The sequence below is a fragment of the Aristolochia californica genome, unplaced genomic scaffold, assembly GCF_029961685.1.
Source record: "Aristolochia californica isolate CCGP_79_NKW_82.1479 unplaced genomic scaffold, dmAriCali1.0.hap1 SCAF_12, whole genome shotgun sequence".
NCBI classification, from domain to species: domain Eukaryota; kingdom Viridiplantae; phylum Streptophyta; class Magnoliopsida; order Piperales; family Aristolochiaceae; genus Aristolochia; species Aristolochia californica.
The window spans coordinates 21,367,760-21,388,762 of NW_027181793.1; the positions used below are offsets into that span (position 1 = coordinate 21,367,760).

At 37.1% G+C, this 21,003-nt stretch overlaps 1 protein-coding gene across 1 annotated transcript; it reads left to right on the top strand.

Moving 5' to 3' along the window:
* The first annotated feature begins 7,424 nt into the window (after window positions 1-7,424).
* On the top strand, window positions 7,425-10,171 carry LOC137945965 (probable receptor-like protein kinase At5g20050). Its single transcript, XM_068792084.1, has 3 exons — window positions 7,425-8,361; window positions 8,438-8,509; window positions 8,631-10,171. The coding sequence occupies exons 1-3, from the start codon at window positions 7,605-7,607 to the stop codon at window positions 9,854-9,856; spliced, it is 2,055 nt and encodes a 684-aa protein (XP_068648185.1). The 5' UTR covers window positions 7,425-7,604; the 3' UTR covers window positions 9,857-10,171.
* The last annotated feature ends 10,832 nt before the right edge of the window (window positions 10,172-21,003 follow it).

Here is a 21,003-nt window from a genome sequence, read left to right on the forward strand (position 1 = left end):
ATTCTCATCCTCTTCCATTTCCTATTCTATTTACTATGGATGCCCCAAGTCCTCTTGGCCATTGGCAAAAGATCCATGACTTGATTTCCAACTAAATGACAAATTCACCATTTGCAAACTAGGAGATGGGAGCTTCCCCATTCCCCTAACTCCCTACAATGAACTCGGCAAGGGCTCCACTATTTCTTTTATCAATTTTTTAAGAAGTGCTTCATTTCTTGTTATTTTTAAATTTTAATTAAAGTTAGTTGCATGGGTGTTTAGAAGTTTTCTTATGATATGATATCACGAGGCTATGTAGTCATTAATTTCAAAATTAGGGGCACGTAGGAATGTCATATTACATGAGTGTGAAGACAACAAACCTTTTCTTTAAAAATATTTTTTATTGATTTTTCTACTCGTTAATATAGATTATAACAGATTATCAATTATTACGTAAATACAACAAAAATATCTTATAGGGAATTAGTACCCGATTATAGGTTACACCCACAAGTCAAGTCATATTAACGTAACCCCCTTAAAAACGACATGTATCAAGGGCTATACATTATGAATTGGCGAATACATTTGATGCATAACACTATTATAGGAAACCTTATAAATCGACAAGTCAAAAGAACTCTTTCTTTCACAACTTCCAAACAATATTTGACCTAGACTTGAAAATTTAGAGGTTATTAAGTTTGTTCAATTTTTTTTTCCTAATTTAACTTATTTTTACTTAAATCCGATGTGTGTCTTTATTTATTCAATTAATCTAATATGCACAAACAATTTTATAATTCATGAACAAAAACATACAATCAAAGTAGGTGTGAAAACGATCAAACACAATGTACATGCAGGATTTTAGGTGATTCACAATCCCTTAAGGATTATGTTTGGGTTGTCTTATGACATCTATAATATATTACCTATAAGGTCAATTACAATGTTGTTCATATAAAGATTTACACCATTCAATTGACTACAACAACTAATTTATAATGGATACCTTCATGGAATCACAATGGCAAACTAGGCACACAACCTAGAACCATAAAGGAATTTTTCAGCAGCTAACTAGGCTTCACAAGCCTAGATCCACATAGGGACTTTCAACAACTCACTAGGCGCACCTGCCTAGACCCACATAGAGATTTTCAGCATTACTTGCCTCCACAAAAACTTAAGCTCACACAACAACAATCACTAATTCTCAACCTTTACTCTTCGACCATACTACCTTTTCTCAATCAAATTGGAGATGACCGTAGTTTTCCTTTCCCAATGCTTGAACCAAGTTGCAAGTTTACTTGTTTATACTTCAACTCAATCAAATGACTCTCTAATAGAAAAAATTCACAATCCAAGCATAGATGTATAGGTACACCAATCCTAAGTACCTACACAATGTGATAGAAAATCAATTCATCTTTAATGACTTGATTTGGGAAAACACACAAAACAACTCAATAAAATAAATGATATCTTGGTATGGCTCGCTACTCCAATGTACTCGACTTAGTATGATCAATAGATTTTAAAATAAATGAATGTAGATACTTGGATTTTGAAATTGTACTTTCAAATTTTAATATTATGTAAAAGTACTCTTAAATGCTTCAATTAATTAGCATCTTATCAAGTATAATGTGATTTGAAAATAAAATGCTCAATCAAGAGGCTATGAAACTAGTTTTTAAGTAGAAGTCAACCAAACAAACACTCAAGGTAAAATGTTGAATCAAATATCATTTTAAAACCATTTAGCACACATTCAGTAATCAGATATCTAAGTATTCAAAAAAGATATAAAAGAACAAACATTGAAATATTTAGCTCAATAGAGAAAACTATCATACTTGACTTACTTTTAAGCTTTAGAGGAGGTAAAAACTTTTCAAATCATGTAAGAAGGCTTAGGAGGCTTGGAGTTCACTATGGCCTTTACGACAAGTTTGGAATGAATAAAAAGCTCTTCAACATTCAAAAAAGTAGTCCCTAAAGCTATAAATGAATTTTTATCATTTAGCAATGAAAAATATGCATTAAATATTTTTTTTGCTATTAAATACAAGAATAGACAGCAGTGATGCACCAGTCGTACCGTGTCCCCGATGGCATCCTTTTCGTTTAAGAGGATTCATCGCATGTCAAGCCTAGTAAGGTTCTTTGCTTTGCATAAAATTAAAACACATAGTTCACAGCTTGTGAGGTCCCTGTCATTTCTTCTTCTTTTTTTTTTTTTTTTTTTGCAAGCATTTCCCCCAAGCAAGATACTTAACATGTCCAAGCCACTTTTCTTTTTTGTCCAAGTCACTTTCTTTTTTTATTTGTGAGTATCGAAAATACCCCCATTCATAGGTCTAGATCAACATCTATGAATTTAAAGGTCTGAATGCTCAAAAAATCTAAAAAATATGCATTAAATATTTTTGTCCTTAAATAATACAATAAGTCACTTTTAAAATTTGAATACCAAATGAGCTCGAGTCAAAGTTTGGAAGGTAGCCAGTGTGTGTTGTTGTATGATGGGGTCAACTCTTTTTTATGTAGTCAACTCCTTTTTTTTGTCAAAACATGTCATTTTTATGATTAACTTCCTTCTCAGTCAATGTAGTTGACTGCTTTTCAATTGGGTGACCCTTTGCCCCATAGTCGAGTCCTTTGAGTTTTGGTAATTTAAGATTTCAATTCTCCCACTAATGAGTCAAGTCCTTTCTAAAATTCTCAATTCACTATATTTAGTGATCAATTCCTCTTTTACTTTAGTTCTTCATTTCTTTAGTTGAAGGAGTCAACTCCTTTTAGCCTTTATGCTTCATGGTTACATCCTCCACACTAAATTACTCTTTACCACTTTACTCTTCTTATCTCTTATGGATTTGTTGCTTGCATAAGATGATTTTCTCTCTCTTCTTTAATCAAATGATGTTGTTAGGTCGTTCAGATGATGTACTTTCTAGCATGAGCTACTTGTCCATTTTTTTGTGTATGAGTTTTTTGGATAGACTGGTTGAATGAACATTTATGCTACAAAAAAAAAAAAAAAAAATTGGAGTTTTTTGAGCTGCAAGACAATCCAAATGCGCATCATTAGTACCTTTGGAGTTCTTTATCAACAAAACCCAAAGGAATGGGATCTATAGACCATTGTCCTCCCAAAAGAATTTACATCAAATACAAATAGACATCATAATAAGAGATCTCAATGAGATTCAACAAAAAAAATCCATTTAAAGTAGTTGAAGTTCAAATCTACATCACATCGAAAGATCACAACAAGATTTAGCCTTAAAATAACTTGCAAAAAGTTTAGTTTAGATATTTACTTGAGAAGTTAGGTAGACAATCATCATGTTGAAATTATGAAACCAACTGAATAACATATCGTATCTACAACAAATGGTACTCCCTCTCACGTTATTGGAGAAGATTTCATCACCCTCACTGAAAATCTGAGTCTTGATTCTGTCTTAGTTGTTACAACCCTCAATCATAATTTATTATCGGTGGCTCAAATAACTCGCACTTTGCATTGTATTGTGATTTTTTGGCCTAACCATTGTGTGTTCAAGGACATTCGAACTCGGAAGACAATTGGTTATGGTACTAGGAGGGGGAGACTCTATTACCTTGATCTGAAGCCAGAGAGTTCTCATCAGTTAGCTCAAGCATTCTCCGTGAATAAATCTGTAGAAAATGAGATTTGGTTATGGCATAAAAGGTTGGGTCACTCATCTTTTGGTTATTTAAAGAAACTGTTTCCAAAACTATTTGCTAGATTATTTGTTTCAGATTTTAAGTGTGAGGTATGTGAATTTGCTAAAAGTCATCGTATTCCATTTCAAAGAAGCATGAATAGGAGTCCAGCACCCTTAATGATTATCCACTTTGATGTATGGGGTCTAGCAAATATAGCCTCTCTGAGTGATAAACAGTGGTTTGTTTCCTTTATTGATGATCACACCCGGATGACTTGGATTGGCTTAATGAAATCAAAAAGTAAAGTTAGTTCTTTGTTCGAACAATTTCACAAAATGATCGCCACTTAGTAGCATTCTATAATACAAATTCTTCGTAGTGACAATGGTGAAGAATTTTTTAATCAAGGTTTAAAGAACATCTAGATGATCATGGTATTAGTCATCAAACTACTTGTCCGTACACCCTTCAGCAAAATGGGGTTGCAAAGCCAAAGAACCGCCACCTTCTTGAGGTTGTTCGTGCTTCCTTGTTTGAAGCTCATATGTCAGCTAGTTATTGGGGTGAAGCCATCATAACTGCAGCTTATCTTATCAACCGAATACCCTCGAGTGTGTTACAATTTAAGACTCCCTTGAGTGTACTTCATGAAACTATAAGTTCACTTGTTGTGCCGAATCTGTCACCTAGAGTTTTTTGGTGTATACTCTTTGTTCATCTCCATAAGCCATTGAGAAATAAATTGGAACCCAGAGCTCTCAAATGTGTCTTTGTTGGTTATGCTCAACATCAGAAAGGTTATCGTTGTTATCATCCTCCCTCTGGCAAATTGTATGTCACTCTTGATGTGGTATTTCATGAAGATCACATATATTATTCTACTCCCGAATCTTCAATTCATGGGGAGAACAGGATTGAATTGCAGACCCTTAATCATCATTTGGATATCTTGGATACTACAAGTGGTAAGTATTCAGATTACACCAATGAACATCAAAATGATACAAATGAGCATGATTCACAGGATGGAGACAGACAAGACCAGATTGAAGTGATGCAACCAGAGTCTCAGTCGACATCTTCATAGGATGGAGATAGACAAGACCAGATGGAAGTGATGCAACCAGAGTCTCAGCAGACATCTTCCCCCCTTCATAATGTACCAATAGATCAATTATCTTTTGAGTCCGAGTCCATGTTTGAGCCTTAAGTAAGTTCCGAAACTCAACTAAGACTGCTACCTCATCGAACCACAAGAGGAAAACCTAGAGTCAATTATGAACCTCTTCTCACCTCCAAATCTCAGTATCCCAAGCATAATTTTGTGTCTTATCATAGATTGTCAAAGGCAAATGAAGTATTTGTGAATCAATGATCTGCTATATTTATTCCTAATAGTGTGCAGGAAACCTTGAAAGATCCTAAGTGGAAAGAGGCCATGAATGAAGAAATGAGATCCCTCCAAAAGAATTCAACATGGAAGTGGTTGACCTACCTGTAGGAAAGACACTAGTCGGATGCAGGTGGGTATTTAGCATTAAATATAAATCCGATGGCACCATTGAAAGGTTCAAAGCAAGCTTGTCACCAAAGGATATACTCAAACCTACGAGATCAATTATATGGAGACATTCTCACCAGTGGCCAAAATCAATACTGTTTGGATTCTACTATCTCTGGCTGTGAATCTTGACTGGCCCTTATATCAGTTTGATGTTAAAAATACATTTTTGCATGGAGATCTCCAAGAAGAAGTATATATGGAATTACCTCCTTGATGTATTATGCAAAATAAAGGATACAAACAAGTATGTAAACTGAGAAAATCCCTGTATGGTTTGAAGCAGTCCCCGAGGGCGTGGTTTGGAAGGTTCACAAATTTTATGAAATCTATTGGATACAAGCAAAGTAACTCAGATCATACTCTCTTCCTGAAATATAACAAGGAGGCCATCACAGCTCTTATTGTGTATGTTGATGATATGATAGTAACTAGGAATGATCTAGAAGAAAATAAAGCATTGCAAAGTCATCTTGCTTAAGAGTTTGAAATGAAAGATCTTAGCTACTTAAAATATTTTTTTGGTATTGAAGTGTCAAGATCTAAGGAGGGTATTTTTTTTATCTCAACGAAAATATGCTTTGGATTTATTGAAGGAAACTAGTATGACAGCATGTATTCCAGTCAGTACTCCTATGGAAGAAAATTTGAAACTGGGAACACATTCAGATCAAGTCCCTGCTAACAAGGAACGTTATCAGATACTAGTTGGGAGGTTAATGTATCTTGCACATACCAAACCGGACTTAGCTTATGTAATAAGTGTGGTTAGTCAATTTATGCACTCCCCAAGTGAAAAACATATGAATGCAATTAACCGTATCCTGCGCTACTTGAAATCATCTCCAGGGAAAAGAATTTTATTTAAAAAGGGAGGTGACTTGAAAAACATTATGTGTTAGGTAATTCTTATTAGACACGTTCCATGAGTTGACCCATTTTGTTCATCAGTTACAATTTTTCTGTTTTGATGGGAATGAGTTTTGATAATCAGTAAGTGAAGTTTTTCACAGTGAAGAAAAAGAAGACCTGTCTAGCAAAGAAGTTTGTGTCTCTATCGATTGAACTTTGGATAAACTAGATGACCGTTCTGGAAATTCTTGGAATCTGACTGTCATGGATCTTGGGTTTCCGCTTTAAGTTTTATGAACTTCAAGCGTGTCTAGCTAAAAGAGAAGAACTAAATTCGTATCTTCTCGTATCTTACCTTCAGAAAGTGGACAAGACTTCGTCTAGTTGACTCATCTTCTACAACTGAAAGATACAAACACTAACGACCAGGTTGTCCACCTCACAAGTAGCGTGCCAGTCAAGCTGTTAATGGGTTTTAGTGACTGATGATGACAATTTTCCGTAAGATGTGATGGAGGATCATCGACACTTTTTAGACGAAGAAAAACTGCAGATATGAACAATACTGCGTTAGGATCCACCATGGATTGGTTGTGCCGTGAAAGACCAACAACCAAATGCCTCATTTTATGACTTCTTTTTAAAGATCAGATATTCTTCCATTCTTAATTTCTTTTCTTATTAATTCAAGTTATAAATCATCTTCTTCAAAAACTGCGGCTCCACTGAATCCTTCATTGTTAAATCTGCTAATGATTTTCTTAAGCCACAAGACTTTGTTGAAGGCGACAGGAGTGATTTTTTTCCCCTTCATTTTGTTGAAAATACCTGATCCAGCCTCCACCAGCGCTCTTTGTCACGATATTCCAACATTGAAGTATTTACTAATTTATTGTTTCCCACCATTCCTGATCATTTTGATGATCGAAGCAGATAACGTTACGTTATTTTGATCGTATTCGGCCCTCTGCATCCTGGATTAATGCATTAGATTAATGAACTACATCGATTTCATTCAATATCGAAGTGGGTCCTTCCGAATTCGGATAACAATTGATATGAAAATGTTCCGAAAAATTGTATCCAAGGAAAAGTCTTCTGTTCTCTTCCGACTTCTGAGCGACCATCAATTTCTACCTTCTTGAAAAATATCTGTGCCAACTGCCAATTTCTTCTCTGTTTTTATGTCAAAAGTAGTCCGGTATTGGCCCCAGAATTTACCTGCAGCAATAAACCTTACCTCTGCTGCAGAAGAGAAGACTTAATTAATTGGAAGGGAAAATGAATTACTTGTCTTCTTCCTTGGTCATTCATTAGGTCTATCTCAGATACAGTAGTGAATCTTTCATGCTTATAAAACTACCAGAGCTTGGTTTGAGGAAGAGAGGGCTAGGGTGATGCTTCTCAAGAACAAGTTTGTTCTTCCTTTTGCTTGCCTAATATCTTCTTTCACTTCTTCGTAGAGGAGGTTGAAACCCAATTGTGAATCACTACCACCATGGCGGTGGCTCGTTTCTTCTCTCTGGTCATACTTTCCCTCCGTTTCTTCTTCTCAGCGAGTCAGACACAGGAAGTAATCAGCGCAGACCCGGCATACTACTACAACATCTGTGGTACCTCCACTTGCGGCAACCTCTCCCTGCTCTACCCTTTCAATGTCCCAAGATTTTGTGGGCACCCTGACCTCAGAGTCACTTGTGTCAACAATGAACGTCTCGTCCTCGGCAGCAACAAGATCCCTACTGCAGAGCCCCACCGCATGGTGAGCAATTTCAGCATCGACTCAGCCGGTATCTCAATCTTCATCGCCAGCGACGCTCTCTTTGGCTGTGAACCTGTCACGAGAAAGAACTTCATGATGGATCCCAACATCTTCTCCCTCTCCAGCGAGTACAAGTACGGTACCCACCTCAATTGTACCCAGAGACCAAGATCGGCGCCGCCGGGGAGTCTCCAGCCGAGCTCTTGTATGGGTTGCAACGGGACCACGACGGGTAATAACCTCTGTCTCTACACTTCATTAAGCGTTAGCTACCCTGAGTGTGAGAACTTCTCCGTTCTCACAACCGAGGACGTTAATGTGACTGCTATTAGAGATTTAAGAGACTACCTCAAGAGGGGTTTCAAGATCCGGTACACGACGTCGACAGCTTGCCGGAGTTGCCAGACTACCGGAGGGAGGTGCGGTTCCAGTCCTAGTGGGGTATTCATGTGCTTCTGCGCTTCAAGTGCTCATCGATTGAATTGCAGTGATGGTGAGTCTGTTTGTACTCAATTGGATCCTTGTATTGATTTTACTATTTGAACTCTGACATGGTCTTAGTTTTTCAGGAGTGAATGAAGATCTGCGAACTTGGTTGCGATGGGGTGGCAAATCCAAGCTTTCAAAAGGAGTTATTGCAGGTAAATCCAAACTCTCCGTCACCAATGATCCAGGAAAAAAAGGGAATTATTTTTTCCTTTCTTTACTTTCTATTTCCTGCAGAAACCTAATTTGATGATTTTCTCCCTTCCCTGTGTGCAGCTATATCTGTTTCTGCATCTGTAGTTGTTCTGCTTGCAATCGCAACAGCAGTGATCGTCTGTGTGATCGGGAGGAAAGCAGAAAGCGAAAAGGATGATGAAAGTGGTAGCAATGACAAGTTCAGTACAGAAACAGATTTCAAAGGTGTGGTTGATGGAATTTCACCAAGAAGATTCTCTTTCTCTCAAATAAAGAAGTTCACCTCCAATTTCTCCACCAAGCTCGGAGAGGGAGGATTTGGGAGTGTCTACAAGGGATCCATTGAAGGAAGTGGAGCTGTCGCAGTAAAGCTCTTGAAGAGATTAAAGCAGAGTGAGAAACAATTCATGAATGAAGTTGCAACTGTAGGGAGAATTCACCATCACAATCTGGTGGGACTATTGGGTTATTGCGCCCAAGGCAAGAACAAAGCACTGGTTTACGAATTCATGGAGAGGGGTTCATTGGATAAATATATCTATGGTAAGGATCAGGAAGAACAACAAGAAGGGAAAGAAGAAAAGCTGGAACTCACCTCTCCACAAATTTATAATATAGCAATGGAGACTGCTAGGGGCATATTGTACTTACATGAGGGATGTAGAAGCAGAATTTTACATCTTGATATTAAGCCTCATAATGTTTTATTAAACTCAAACTTCTCTGCTAAAGTGGCAGATTTCGGATTAGCAAGAATGATCGACAAAGATCACAGTCATGTGTCCTTAACACATGCTCAAGGGACACCAGGATATGCTGCCCCGGAGATGTGGACCAAGACTTATGGACCTATAACAGAAAAGTCTGATGTGTATAGTTATGGAATGCTTCTCTTAGAAATGGCAGGAAGAAGGAAGAATTATGATTTCGGTGAGGAGAATAATAGCCAGGTTTATTTTCCTGACTGGATCTTCAAGAAAGCAGAGAGAGGTGAGCTAAAAGTGAGAGGTTTCGTCGGCCAAGTAAGTCCAGCTGAGACAGAGGTAACGAAGGCACAGAAAGGAGAAGGAGAAGGAGAAGAAGTGGAAGAAGAGATTCTGGAAAAGATGTCTTTGGTGGGGCTTTGGTGCGTTCAACACATCCCTGCAAACAGACCCACAATGAGCAAAGTGATTCAAATGCTTGAAGGAACTGTTGAGATTGGAATGCCCCCTCACCCATTTCCTCAGGAGTACAATGAGGACGTCCCTACCAGTTACTATACTGCTACTAAGGCTTCAGTTATTCAGCCTATATTTGAAGGGTGACCAAGTCATCTACATTATCTGGCAGTGGAATCCTCTGCCACAAGTATGAATTCACACTTCTTACACTTTTTTTCTAAAGTCCTCTGCCTCGTTTTACTTCTTAGATTTCCTTTTCAGTGTTAAACACAAAAAAGTACATTGTCCAAGGAAAGTAAATTACCCTGGAATTGACATTCCCTTACTATTTTCCTGGGTGATCTACTTTCTAAGTGTGCTAAAGGTGTGTGTCTTCTTCCTCTTTCAGTATTTATTTTCTTTATCATTCACCTCTACTCGAGAGCTTTATTCCATCTAATGTTTATTTTTTTCTCTTTATTGGCTGTTTATTCGCATGCACAATTCCTCCATGTAAAAAGTCTTCCTTGTTAAAGAGGGCCATAGGCCAATTAGGACTCCTTTTTAGATCTTCTCTCTGATTCTCATCCTCTTCCATTTCCTATTCTATTTACTATGGATGCCCCAAGTCCACTACTTTGCTTGTTGTTTCTCAGATTTTACTTGCCTCTATTACTCTCATCATACCTTATTGTTAGACTTGATGTCTAATAAAAATAAAAAAAACATCATAGAAATAAATATTAAATCCTCCATAATTTTTCTTATCATGAGAGTCATACATATATCATAGAATTAAAATAATAAGAATAAAGAGAGCGTACCTTTCATCTTGAAGAATATAAATAGAACTTGAAGTATACAAGATAACCTTTGATAATTCGTTTACAAGTGATAAGCTTGCTCCCGTTCAGCGAGACTGGGTGTGCAAATAGCCTTAGCCTCACTTGTAAGACCATGGAGGAATTTATAGATTTCCAAAGGGTGTGGCACTTATGACTATTCATAAGGATACATCCCCTTAGGAGAGATACATCCTCTAAGGAGAGATATATCCCCTAAGGAGAGATACATCCCCTCAAGAGAGATATATCTCCTTATGCCCAAGGGATGTGTCCAGTCAATGCACCCAATGAATCTACCTCTACAGGGGGATGTGCTGGCCATTATTCCTTGTACTGAACATTCAATGACAACATCTAGAAGTGGGCCCCACGCCTCTAATATCATGGTAATTTTATTTTATAAATAATATTTTTTGAAACCATAATTCCAACAAACTCCCACTTGGTTTCAAATCCATTTCAAATTCCGATTTTAGAAAAAATATGAAAAATCAATCTTGACACATAAAACCATACCATGACCATAGGCATTACCTTAAACACTTTAATATACATGTGTAGTTAACCCGGGCCTACACACTATATATCTTAGATATTCAAGGCTGGGGAATAAACCAAATCCATACTTGTCAAATTTTCCAGTTCAGCGGTCTCCATTCATAGCATACTCGGACCTGAACTCAGGGTAAAGCTCTGTACCAGTTCGAGTATTAGCCACTAAGGTAACTGTGCCTAATCAGTACCATAGGCCTGAATAATTTAGACATCCAACCCTACCTTCCTATTGAGACCCTTCCGTATATACATACAAGTATATACCTAATAGAAAAGTTGGACATCAAGGCATCTCACCGTCCATAGCATACTCAATACCTGAGGAGCTCAGGGTAAAGCTCTATACCAGCATGAGTATTAGCCGTAAAGGAAACTGTGCCTATGCAGTCCCATTGGCCTGGACAATTTAGAGACTCAACCGTCATTCCCTATTGAGACCCTCACATATACACGTACAAGTGCATACCTAATAGGGAAGCTGAATCTCAAGGCATACACTGAGTACTCATATTATCACACAAAAACATATACATTCTTTTAGAATCATTCCATGGAATATAAATTACAATGTCATGACATACATAGTATTACAATCATTGAGACCACAATGCATACAAAAACAATGTTCTCCCACTTGGTCTCATCAATTATAAACAAATCAGAACCATGTTCCCCACATGGAAAGTGAAACTGGTCACAGGAAGACACTTGGTTAGTGGATCAGCTAAGTTATCCGGAGAAGATATCTTATAAAGAACAACTTCCTCCTTCCTCAGCATGTCTCGTATGTAGTGGTATTTCCCTTTGATATGTTTAGCCTTGGAGTGACACTTCAGATCTTTTGTGATAGCAATAATAGATTCATTATCACAAAAGAGAGGAATAGGTCGCTCCACACAGTCTACCACTAGAAGACTTCGTGAGAATTTGCGAAGATAGACAACCTCCCTTGTAGCTAAGTTCATAGCCACATATTCTGCCTCCATGGTTGATTGCGCGACACAGTCTTGCTTCTTGCTTTTCCAAGAAATGGCACCTCCGCCAAACATAAGATAAAACCAAAAGTAGACTTTCGGGTATCAATACATCCTTGATAATCTGAGTCAGAATAACCAACCAATTCCAGCTTGTCTGCTTGATAAGTCAAAGCATAGGACTTTGTTCGTTTTAGATAGCGCATTACCCATTTTACCCTTCCCATTGAGTGAAACCTGGATTAGCCTAAAACCGGCTAAGAATCCCAACAGCATAAGCAAGATCAGGTCTTGTACATATAAGAGCATACATAAAACTCCCCACAGCAGAAGCGTATGGATACTTAGATTCGTCCAACTTTTCTTTGAGGTGAGAAGGACAATCCACCTGGTTCATCTTTTTAGTGCTATCATAAGGTACTTTACCTTGTATACAGTTAGACATGTGAAACCGATCTAGAAGAGTGTCGATATACTTCTCTTGAGACAAACTCAATTTTCGCAAAGATCTATCCCGTAGAATTTTAATGCCATGAATATAAGAAGCTTCCCCAAAGTCTTTCATATCAAATGTTTGAAACAACCATGTCTTTATACCTTGGAGTAACTGAATATCATTCCCGACTAATAAAATATCATCTACGTATAAAGTAAGAAAAACAATGCGATCTCCCACTATTTTTATATAAACACAGTGATCTTCTGGATTCTGAGTAAAACCATACGCTGTAATTGCTTCATTGAACTTGATATTCTATAATCTTGAGGCTTGTTTCAAACCGTAAATAGACTTCTCCAACTTACACACTTTTGCTTCAGTTCCAGGTCTAACAAATCCACGTGGTTGTTCCATATAAATCTTCTCATCCAAATTTCCATTTAGAAAAGCGGTTTTAACATCCATTTGGAACAACTCATAGTCATAATATGCAACCAATGCCAGGAGAGCACGAATAGACTGTATTCGTGCAACAGGAGAATATTTCATCATAATCAATCCCATATTGTTGAGTAAAACCCTTGGCAACAAGACGAGCTTTGAATCTTTCAACTTTACCTTCAATATTTCTCTTCCTTGTAAAAATCCACTTGCACTTAATAGGCTTAACCGATGTAGGAGGATCAACAAGTTTCCAAACTTCATTTTTATATATAGAGTCCATCTCTTCTTCCATTGCCGACTTCCACTTGTCGAAATCCACATCAAGGAGTGCTTCCTCGTAAGTGACAAGATCAGTAACATCTTCATTTAACCTTGTTCTTTCATAAGTTTCTCTAGCATAGGTATAAAAATCTGAAGATGATAGGAGTTGACTAGGTTTTCTTTCTCTAGTCCCTCTTCGAATATCCGTTTGGGTGGAATTCTCTATATTAGAAGGAGATTCAGAAGAAGACATTTCAACACATTCTTCCAAGTGAGACTTCGTACCTAAATCTTCATCACAATCAAATTTATCCTCAATGAATTTTACATGTCTACTTTCAATAATCACCTTCTCCTTGGGATCATATAACCTATATCATTTCGAATGTTCAGAGTACCCAACGAATAAACATCTTTGAGTCTTAGCCTTCAATTTGTCCTTAGGATCAAGTTTTAAAACATGAGCAACACATCCCCATACTTTAAAATGGTTAATACTAGGAGTTTTGCCTGACCATACCTCATAAGGTGTTTTCTCAACTGACTTTGAAGGCACTCTATTTGAGATATAGGTAGTTGTCAATAGTGCTTCGCCCCAAAAGGATATTGGCAAATTTGCAAGTGCCATCATAGATCTAACCATCTCTAGTAAGGTTCGATTTCTCCTTTCAGCAATACCATTCTGTTCATGTGTATAAGGCATGCTAAACGTATGGATAATCCCATTTGACTTGCAAAATTCAGAGAATAACTCCGAACAATACTTTCCACCTCTGTCAGTGTGCAATGTTTTGATCTTCTTTCCTGTGGCATTTTCTACCTCCAATTTGAAGGTTTTGAAATAATCTAAGGCCTCATTTTTTCTATAAATGTGATAAATGTGATAAAATACGAATGACCATTACGAGTATTCACCTTCATAGGTCCACATTTATCAGAATGAATAATATCCAAAACATGAGAACTTCTTGAGCCTTTGGATGGAAAGGGTATCTTTGTCATTTTCCCATATATACAACACTCACAAATAGGAAAATCATTATGTGAAAGATTTTTCAATAATCCTTGTGTCACAAGTCTTGTAATTCTATCCTTGTTTATATGCCCTAGTCGTAAATGCCACAAATACAATTCATTTTCTTTAATATCCAAAGAAGTAGAAACATTGAACACCATATTTCCACTAAGTTGCAATTGATATAGACCAGAATTTCGAAAACCTATCAAAGTAACTTTATCATCTTGTAATATAAGAAACTTTCCATTTCCAAAGTAAAATGTAAATCCAAGTTTCTCAAGACAAGATATAGATAATAGACTTCTTCTCATAGAAGGAGCATAAAGACAATCTTCTAAATCAAAAAACTTATTATCAACAAGTTTTAGCCAGTAAGTTGCCACACCTTCCACAATGGCATTTTCATCATTTCCCATCTTCTTAAAATTCTTTTTCTTCGGCTTCAAAACTACGTTAGCACTAGGTGAAGGTTTATCTAACTCAATACTTGGATTGAGTCTTTCAGACTGGTGGTCGATCATATTAACCAAATCAAATATAGTCCATTTTGTCTTGGACAAAGAATAAAAATCTTGAATATATTTGAGAGATTTGGGTAAAGAGTTGATAATGGTGACTACTTTAGTTTCTTCATCCATTGGTCTACCATGATATTGTAACTCATCTGCCATGGCAAGCATGTCATTTACATGTTTTCTCACATCAGCATTTTCTTCGCATTTGGCATGAGTGAACTTTTGCCATAAGTTATTGATGTGAGTAGACGACTTTTTTCCATATTTAGCCTCAATCTGGTCGAGAGTCTCTTTTGTAGTGGGGACATGAAAATAAGTCATCAAGAGAGTCTCACTTAGAGCCCCAAGAATATGTGACCTAGAAATTTCATTAGCATTATCCCATTCCTTGAATTTTCTAAGGTCCTTCTTACACTGTTTCAGATTATCTAGGTAGTTTATTCGGGAAGGTCTTTGAGGAGGAGTATCTACTTTGATAATCTTATCAAACCTATAACCTCTTAGCATTAAGTCAACCCGTTGTGACCAGTTCACATAATTAGTCCCATCAAGTACATTTTTCTTTAGGGACTCAACAAAATTATGTCCACTACTGGATATTCCTGTCATCCAGAAAATATTTCAATATTTGGGAGAACATACATAATTATATAATCATTTCAGCCATCTAGTACTCCCATTTACCCTTTGGGGATTCATGAGAGTTACTAGGCAAATCATTCCACACATGATAAACAACCAACAATATCACAAACCAACAAACAAATAAATTAATTCACACTTACCCTTTGGGGATTCATATGAATTAATTTACAACATACTAATCTAATTATACAATTCGCATTACCCTTTGGGGATTTTGCTAATCATATAATAAAATTAGTATAACTCATAAAACAAATTATACTCAAAATAAACACACATAAAATTAATTTAATTTATACAAAATGCACCCTTTGGGGATTTTGTAAATTATATAATTAAGTTAATTTTCACATACAAATACATAAATATATAACAAGGCATGCAATAACACAAATTATAAATACTTCAAATAGCCAAATAACATGGAAACTCTATTCAAAATACAATTATGGGTAAAAATAAACCCTTAAAACACATTTTAGCTCATTATATTAGCAATAACCCGATTTGGTTCATGGTTTTGGGTCATTACTGACCCGGACCGCACAAACCTGCACATTCTAGCAGGCCCGCACAGCACCCTGCACGCAACAGCCCACGCACAGTAGCCCGCGCACAGCAGGCCCGCACAGCCAGCACCAGCTGGCCCGCCTGCGGCGCCAGAACCCAATAAGCCTAAACTAGGCTTATTTCCATTCACAAATAAATAGCCAAAAAATCCAAAAAATTATGGAAAATATAGAAACTTAGAATATATCTCTATGATACCAGCAGAGGCATTAATCACTTATATTTGTTAGACTTGATGTCTAATAAAAATAAAATAAATATCATAGAAATAAATATTAAATCCTCCATAATTTTTCTTATCATGAGAGTCATACATATATCATAGAATTAAAATAATAAGAATAAAGAGAGTGTACCTTTCATCTTGAAGAATGTAAATAGAACTTGAAGTGTACAAGATAACCTTTGATAATTCGTTTACAAGTGATAAGCTTGCTCCCGTTCAGCCAGATTGGGTGTGCAAATAGTCTTAGCCTCACTTGTAAGACCATGAAGGAATTTATACATTTCCAAAGGGTGTGGCACTTATGACTATTCATAAGAATACATCCCCTTAGGAGAGATACATCCTCAAAGGAGAGATACATCCCCTAAGGAGAGATACATCCCCTCAAGAGAGATACATCTCCTTATGCCCAAGGGATGTGTCCAGTCAATGCACCCAATGAATCTACCTCTACAGGGGGATGTGTTGGCCATTATTCCCTGTACTGAACATTCAATGACAACATCTAGAAGTGGGCCCCACGCCTCTAATATCATGGTAATTTTATTTTATAAATAATATATTTTGAAACCATAATTCCAACACTTATCACCAATATTCCCTTCACTTGTTCTTATTTGCCTATCAAATATCTTTCCCCTAGAGTATTCTTACCACCATCTTTTGGACTTGGGTCTCTTCTTCAATTTGTCTAATTGTTTCTACCATTTCCTCTTGGCCATTGGCAAAAGATCCATGAAATGATTTCCATCTAAATGACAAATTCACCATTTGCAAAGTAGGAGATGGGAGCTTCCCCATTCCCCTAACTACCTGCAATGAACTCGGCAAGGGCTCCACTATTTCTTTTATCCTTTTTTTACAAAGTGTTCATTTCTTGTTATTTTTAAATTTTAATTAAAGTTAGTTGCAAGGGTGTTTAAACATTTCTTTTATGATGTCATGAGGGTATGTAGTCATTAATTTCAAAATCAGGGGCATGTAGGAATGTCATAACCTTTTCTTTTAAATTTTTTTTTTTATTTTTCTACTTGTTAATATAGATTATGAAATATTATCAATTAATACGTAAATACAACAAAAATATGTTACAAGGAATTAGTACCCGATTATATGTTTCTTTCCCTACATATTTTTAATTTTGTTAACCAACTTACTTTAACTTGGAAAAGGAAATAAATACTCTCATAATAATAGCATTGGAACTTTTTTTGTGATGTTAACATATGAATCTGTGTCGCCTGTATCGATGAACTGGAGTTGGGTTTTGCTAGCAGATATTTATTAGAATTTGAGAAGGGGGTTAAAGGTTACACCCACATGTCAAGTCATATTAACGTAACCACCTTAAAAACGACATGTATCAAGGGCTATACATTATGAATCGGTGAATACATTTGATGCATAACACTATTATAGGAAACCTTATAAATCGACAAGTCAAAAGAACTCTTTCTTTCACATCTTCCAAACAATATCTGACCTAGACTTGAAAATTTAGAGGTTATTAACTTTGTTCAATTTTTTTCCTAATTTAACTTCTTTTTACTTAAATCCGATGTGAGTCTTTATTTATTAAATTAATCTAATATGCACAAACAATTTTATAATTAATGAACGAATACATACAATCAAAGTAGGTGTGAAAGCGATCAAACACAATATACATGCAGGATTTTAGGTGATTCACAATCCTTTATTGATTATGTTTGGGTTGTCTTATGACATCTGTAACAAATTACCTATAAGGTCAATTTCAATGTTGCTCATATAAAGATTTTACACCACTCAATTGACTACAACAACTAATTTATAATGGATACCTTCATATGGAATCACAATGGCACACTAGGCACACAACCTAGACCCTTAAAGGAATTTTTTAGCAACTAACTAGGCTGCACAAGCCTAGATCCACATAGGGCCTTGCATCAACTCACTAGGCACACCAGCCAAGACCCACATAGTGATTTTCAGCATTACCTGCCTCCACAAAGACTTAAAGCTCACACAACAACAATCACGAATTCTTGTTGATTTTCAGGACTCTATGGATTTAGCTCATGGAGAAAAAGAGAGAGAGTCCCATTGGGAGAAAACCAAAGGAAGGAGCGGTTATGGACTTGATGTCTTAACCCTCCCCCTGAATTTCTATTTATAGATTAATGAAACTATTGTATTACAATAATACCCCTGAACTTAGGGTGGGAAGTTTAGGGTTTAGGGTTTTAACCCAGGAACTTTAACTTAATTACATTAATGTCATCTCTATGAGATGACTCTTTATTTATCATTTTGCCATCATTGTTATATGGGTTTATGGGTCTTCTCCTTGATATGTGGGCCTTGAACCTGTCTTCTATATCTCTTGGATGCATGGGGTATTATGTGGGCCTATGGGCCTTGAGCCTGTCTTCTGTGGTCTTATGGGCCTGTCTTCTGTGGTCTTATGGGCTTGGGCACATCTTCTAATACACTTGGATATGTGGGCCTTCCTTGGTCATGTGGGTTTGGGCCCTATCTTCCAACACTCCCCCTCAAGTTAGGGGTGAGAGAACAGTATGAACTCTTTGCTTGCTGTAAATGATGTATAAAATCTTTTTTTTATAAAATGGCACATCTTCCAATATGTCTTCATCTTCCAACCCTGCCCCTCACGTTGGCATAATATCAGTGAGAGTAAATCACTCCTAGCCGCTAAGACATTGATCTATACTCCAGTCTTAACTCATGCTGGATATAGGGCACACTTCGTCTTCTGTAGGTAGTGTGTCTATTGACATCGCTCTGAAGTGTCCACCTCCACCACTGTGTCCCTCGACAAGACAATGATTCTCAAGTGGTAGAGTTAATATATGACATTAATGGGGGAAGTAACATAAATGTAATAATAAGTTCCTCTGTCCTAGTGTCCCAACCTTTAACATTTGATATTTTTGACAGGGTATTAAGTTCCTCCGTCATGGAATTCCAATCGTTGACATATTTGATATTTTTTACAGGGTATTAAGTTCCTTCGTCATGGAATCCCAACCATCGACATATTTGATATTTTTGATGGGGTATTAAGTTCCTCCGTTATGGAATCCCAACTGCAAATATTTTTTATATTTTTTACGGGGACAAATAAATAATGGTATGAGGCCACCTCTCCTTCAATCATAATGTCTTATCAAAAGAGACACAATAGCAGCAGTTGTAATGGGCTTGGGCCCATATAACAAGAAACAAAAATCCTTGTAAAATTGACCCATGAAATAATCTAATGCAAATATTTATACCAAATAATATGTTGACCAAAGAATAATATGTCAATTCTTCAAAATAATAATCCAGCCAGAGAAAAATTTACCGAGTCGCACTGAGTCAATATATCCGAGTCATTGCAAAAATATGTATAAGGTTTGGTCCAGACACATATACTAAGGTAGAAAATAAGTGGCCCGAGTTAGATTGACCCGGACCGAGTTGACTCAACTCGAGTTGGTCTGGGTTGACTCAGTCATGCTGGTGCTGCTCGACAACAGTGAGATGGGTAAAAAACCGAGTTGGGTTCGCTAGGTGAAATCGGCTTAGTCTGGGGCGGTGCTCGATTAATGCAAGTTTCCTAACTTAGGAAACTTTAATGTTGCTACAATATCTTCGTCCCTGACCGAACAGTGGAAAACCAAAGGGAAACTGTTCGAATAACAATCAATCCAGCAGATTAATCGACAACAGCAGTGGGGAAGAGTTTTCGGAAAATCTTTTCGAAGATAGCCAGCAGCAGAAGGAAACTTTCCGACTGCAACAGTGCGTCCTTCTTCCTCTCGGCGCTGAAGGACTCTCGGCAGAAACAGTCCAGAAATGGCAACAAGATGGCGGAGAGATTGCGAGATTACCGGAGTTGATGGGGCAGAATTGTCTGAAAAAGGAAGTAGCAGAAAATATATTCTCGGACAGCAATCGGCAGGAACAATCAAGGACTTCCTCGCCATGAGAAGTCGTCGTCTTCCTCGCCGTGAGAAGTCTTTGTCTTCCTCGCCATGAGAAGTCGTTGTCTTCCTCGTCGTGAGAAGTTGTCGTCTTCAGTAGCAATCCAGAGAGCAGAAAGGGAGAGATACTCCCGAAGGCTCGACAGATTTAATAAAAAGCGGAATCAGAGTCTTCTTCTTTCCCGAAGAGCTCTGGTTTCCGCACAACGTGGCAACGAACCAGCAAGATCAAACTCCTGCTGTCGACGCCTCGGCAAGGTTCAAAACACCGAGACAATGTCGTCTTCTCCGACAATGGCAATAAATCAGCAGAAACGACACGATGACAGTAAGACCAACAGAGGAGATATCCAAATCCAAATGCACGACATTAGTACCTTTTTGGTGTTCGTTATCATCAAAACCTAATGGAATGGGATCTTTAGACCATTGTCCTCCCAAAAGAATTTACTTCAACTACAAATAGACATCATAATAAGAGATCTCAATGAGACTCGAGTATCTACATGGTCTAGTGATTAGCAATAGTAGTTTTACTTATTTGAATTATATATGAATACTCGTTCATAAATAAATTTGATCAATTCAATGCTTTGAACATGGTCTAGTGATTAGAGCAATAGTAGGCAACACTATGGCTTTCAGTCGTTATTGAAGTAACAGGTTGGTCCAGGTAGGTATCCTCGTTCAATTGCATTTCTCCAACTAAATTAAAGGAAGACGGAATCCTGGCTTACCGTTTAAAGGTGCTTCATCCCCAAATTGTATCACTTGTCCCTGTAACCGCGTTCTTTTTGCAATGCAAGGCAAAAAAATGTTAGAGAGGGAGGGGAAAAGAGACAGATA

Bases quoted from the DNA above. Each gene is read 5' to 3' on its own strand.
- LOC137945965 (XM_068792084.1), top strand. From the start codon at position 7,605: ATGGCGGTGGCTCGTTTCTTCTCTCTGGTCATACTTTCCCTCCGTTTC. The intron at 8,362-8,437 runs GTGAGTCTGTTT...TTAGTTTTTCAG, and splicing joins TCGATTGAATTGCAGTGATG to GAGTGAATGAAGATCTGCGA. The intron at 8,510-8,630 runs GTAAATCCAAAC...CCCTGTGTGCAG, and splicing joins TTCAAAAGGAGTTATTGCAG to CTATATCTGTTTCTGCATCT.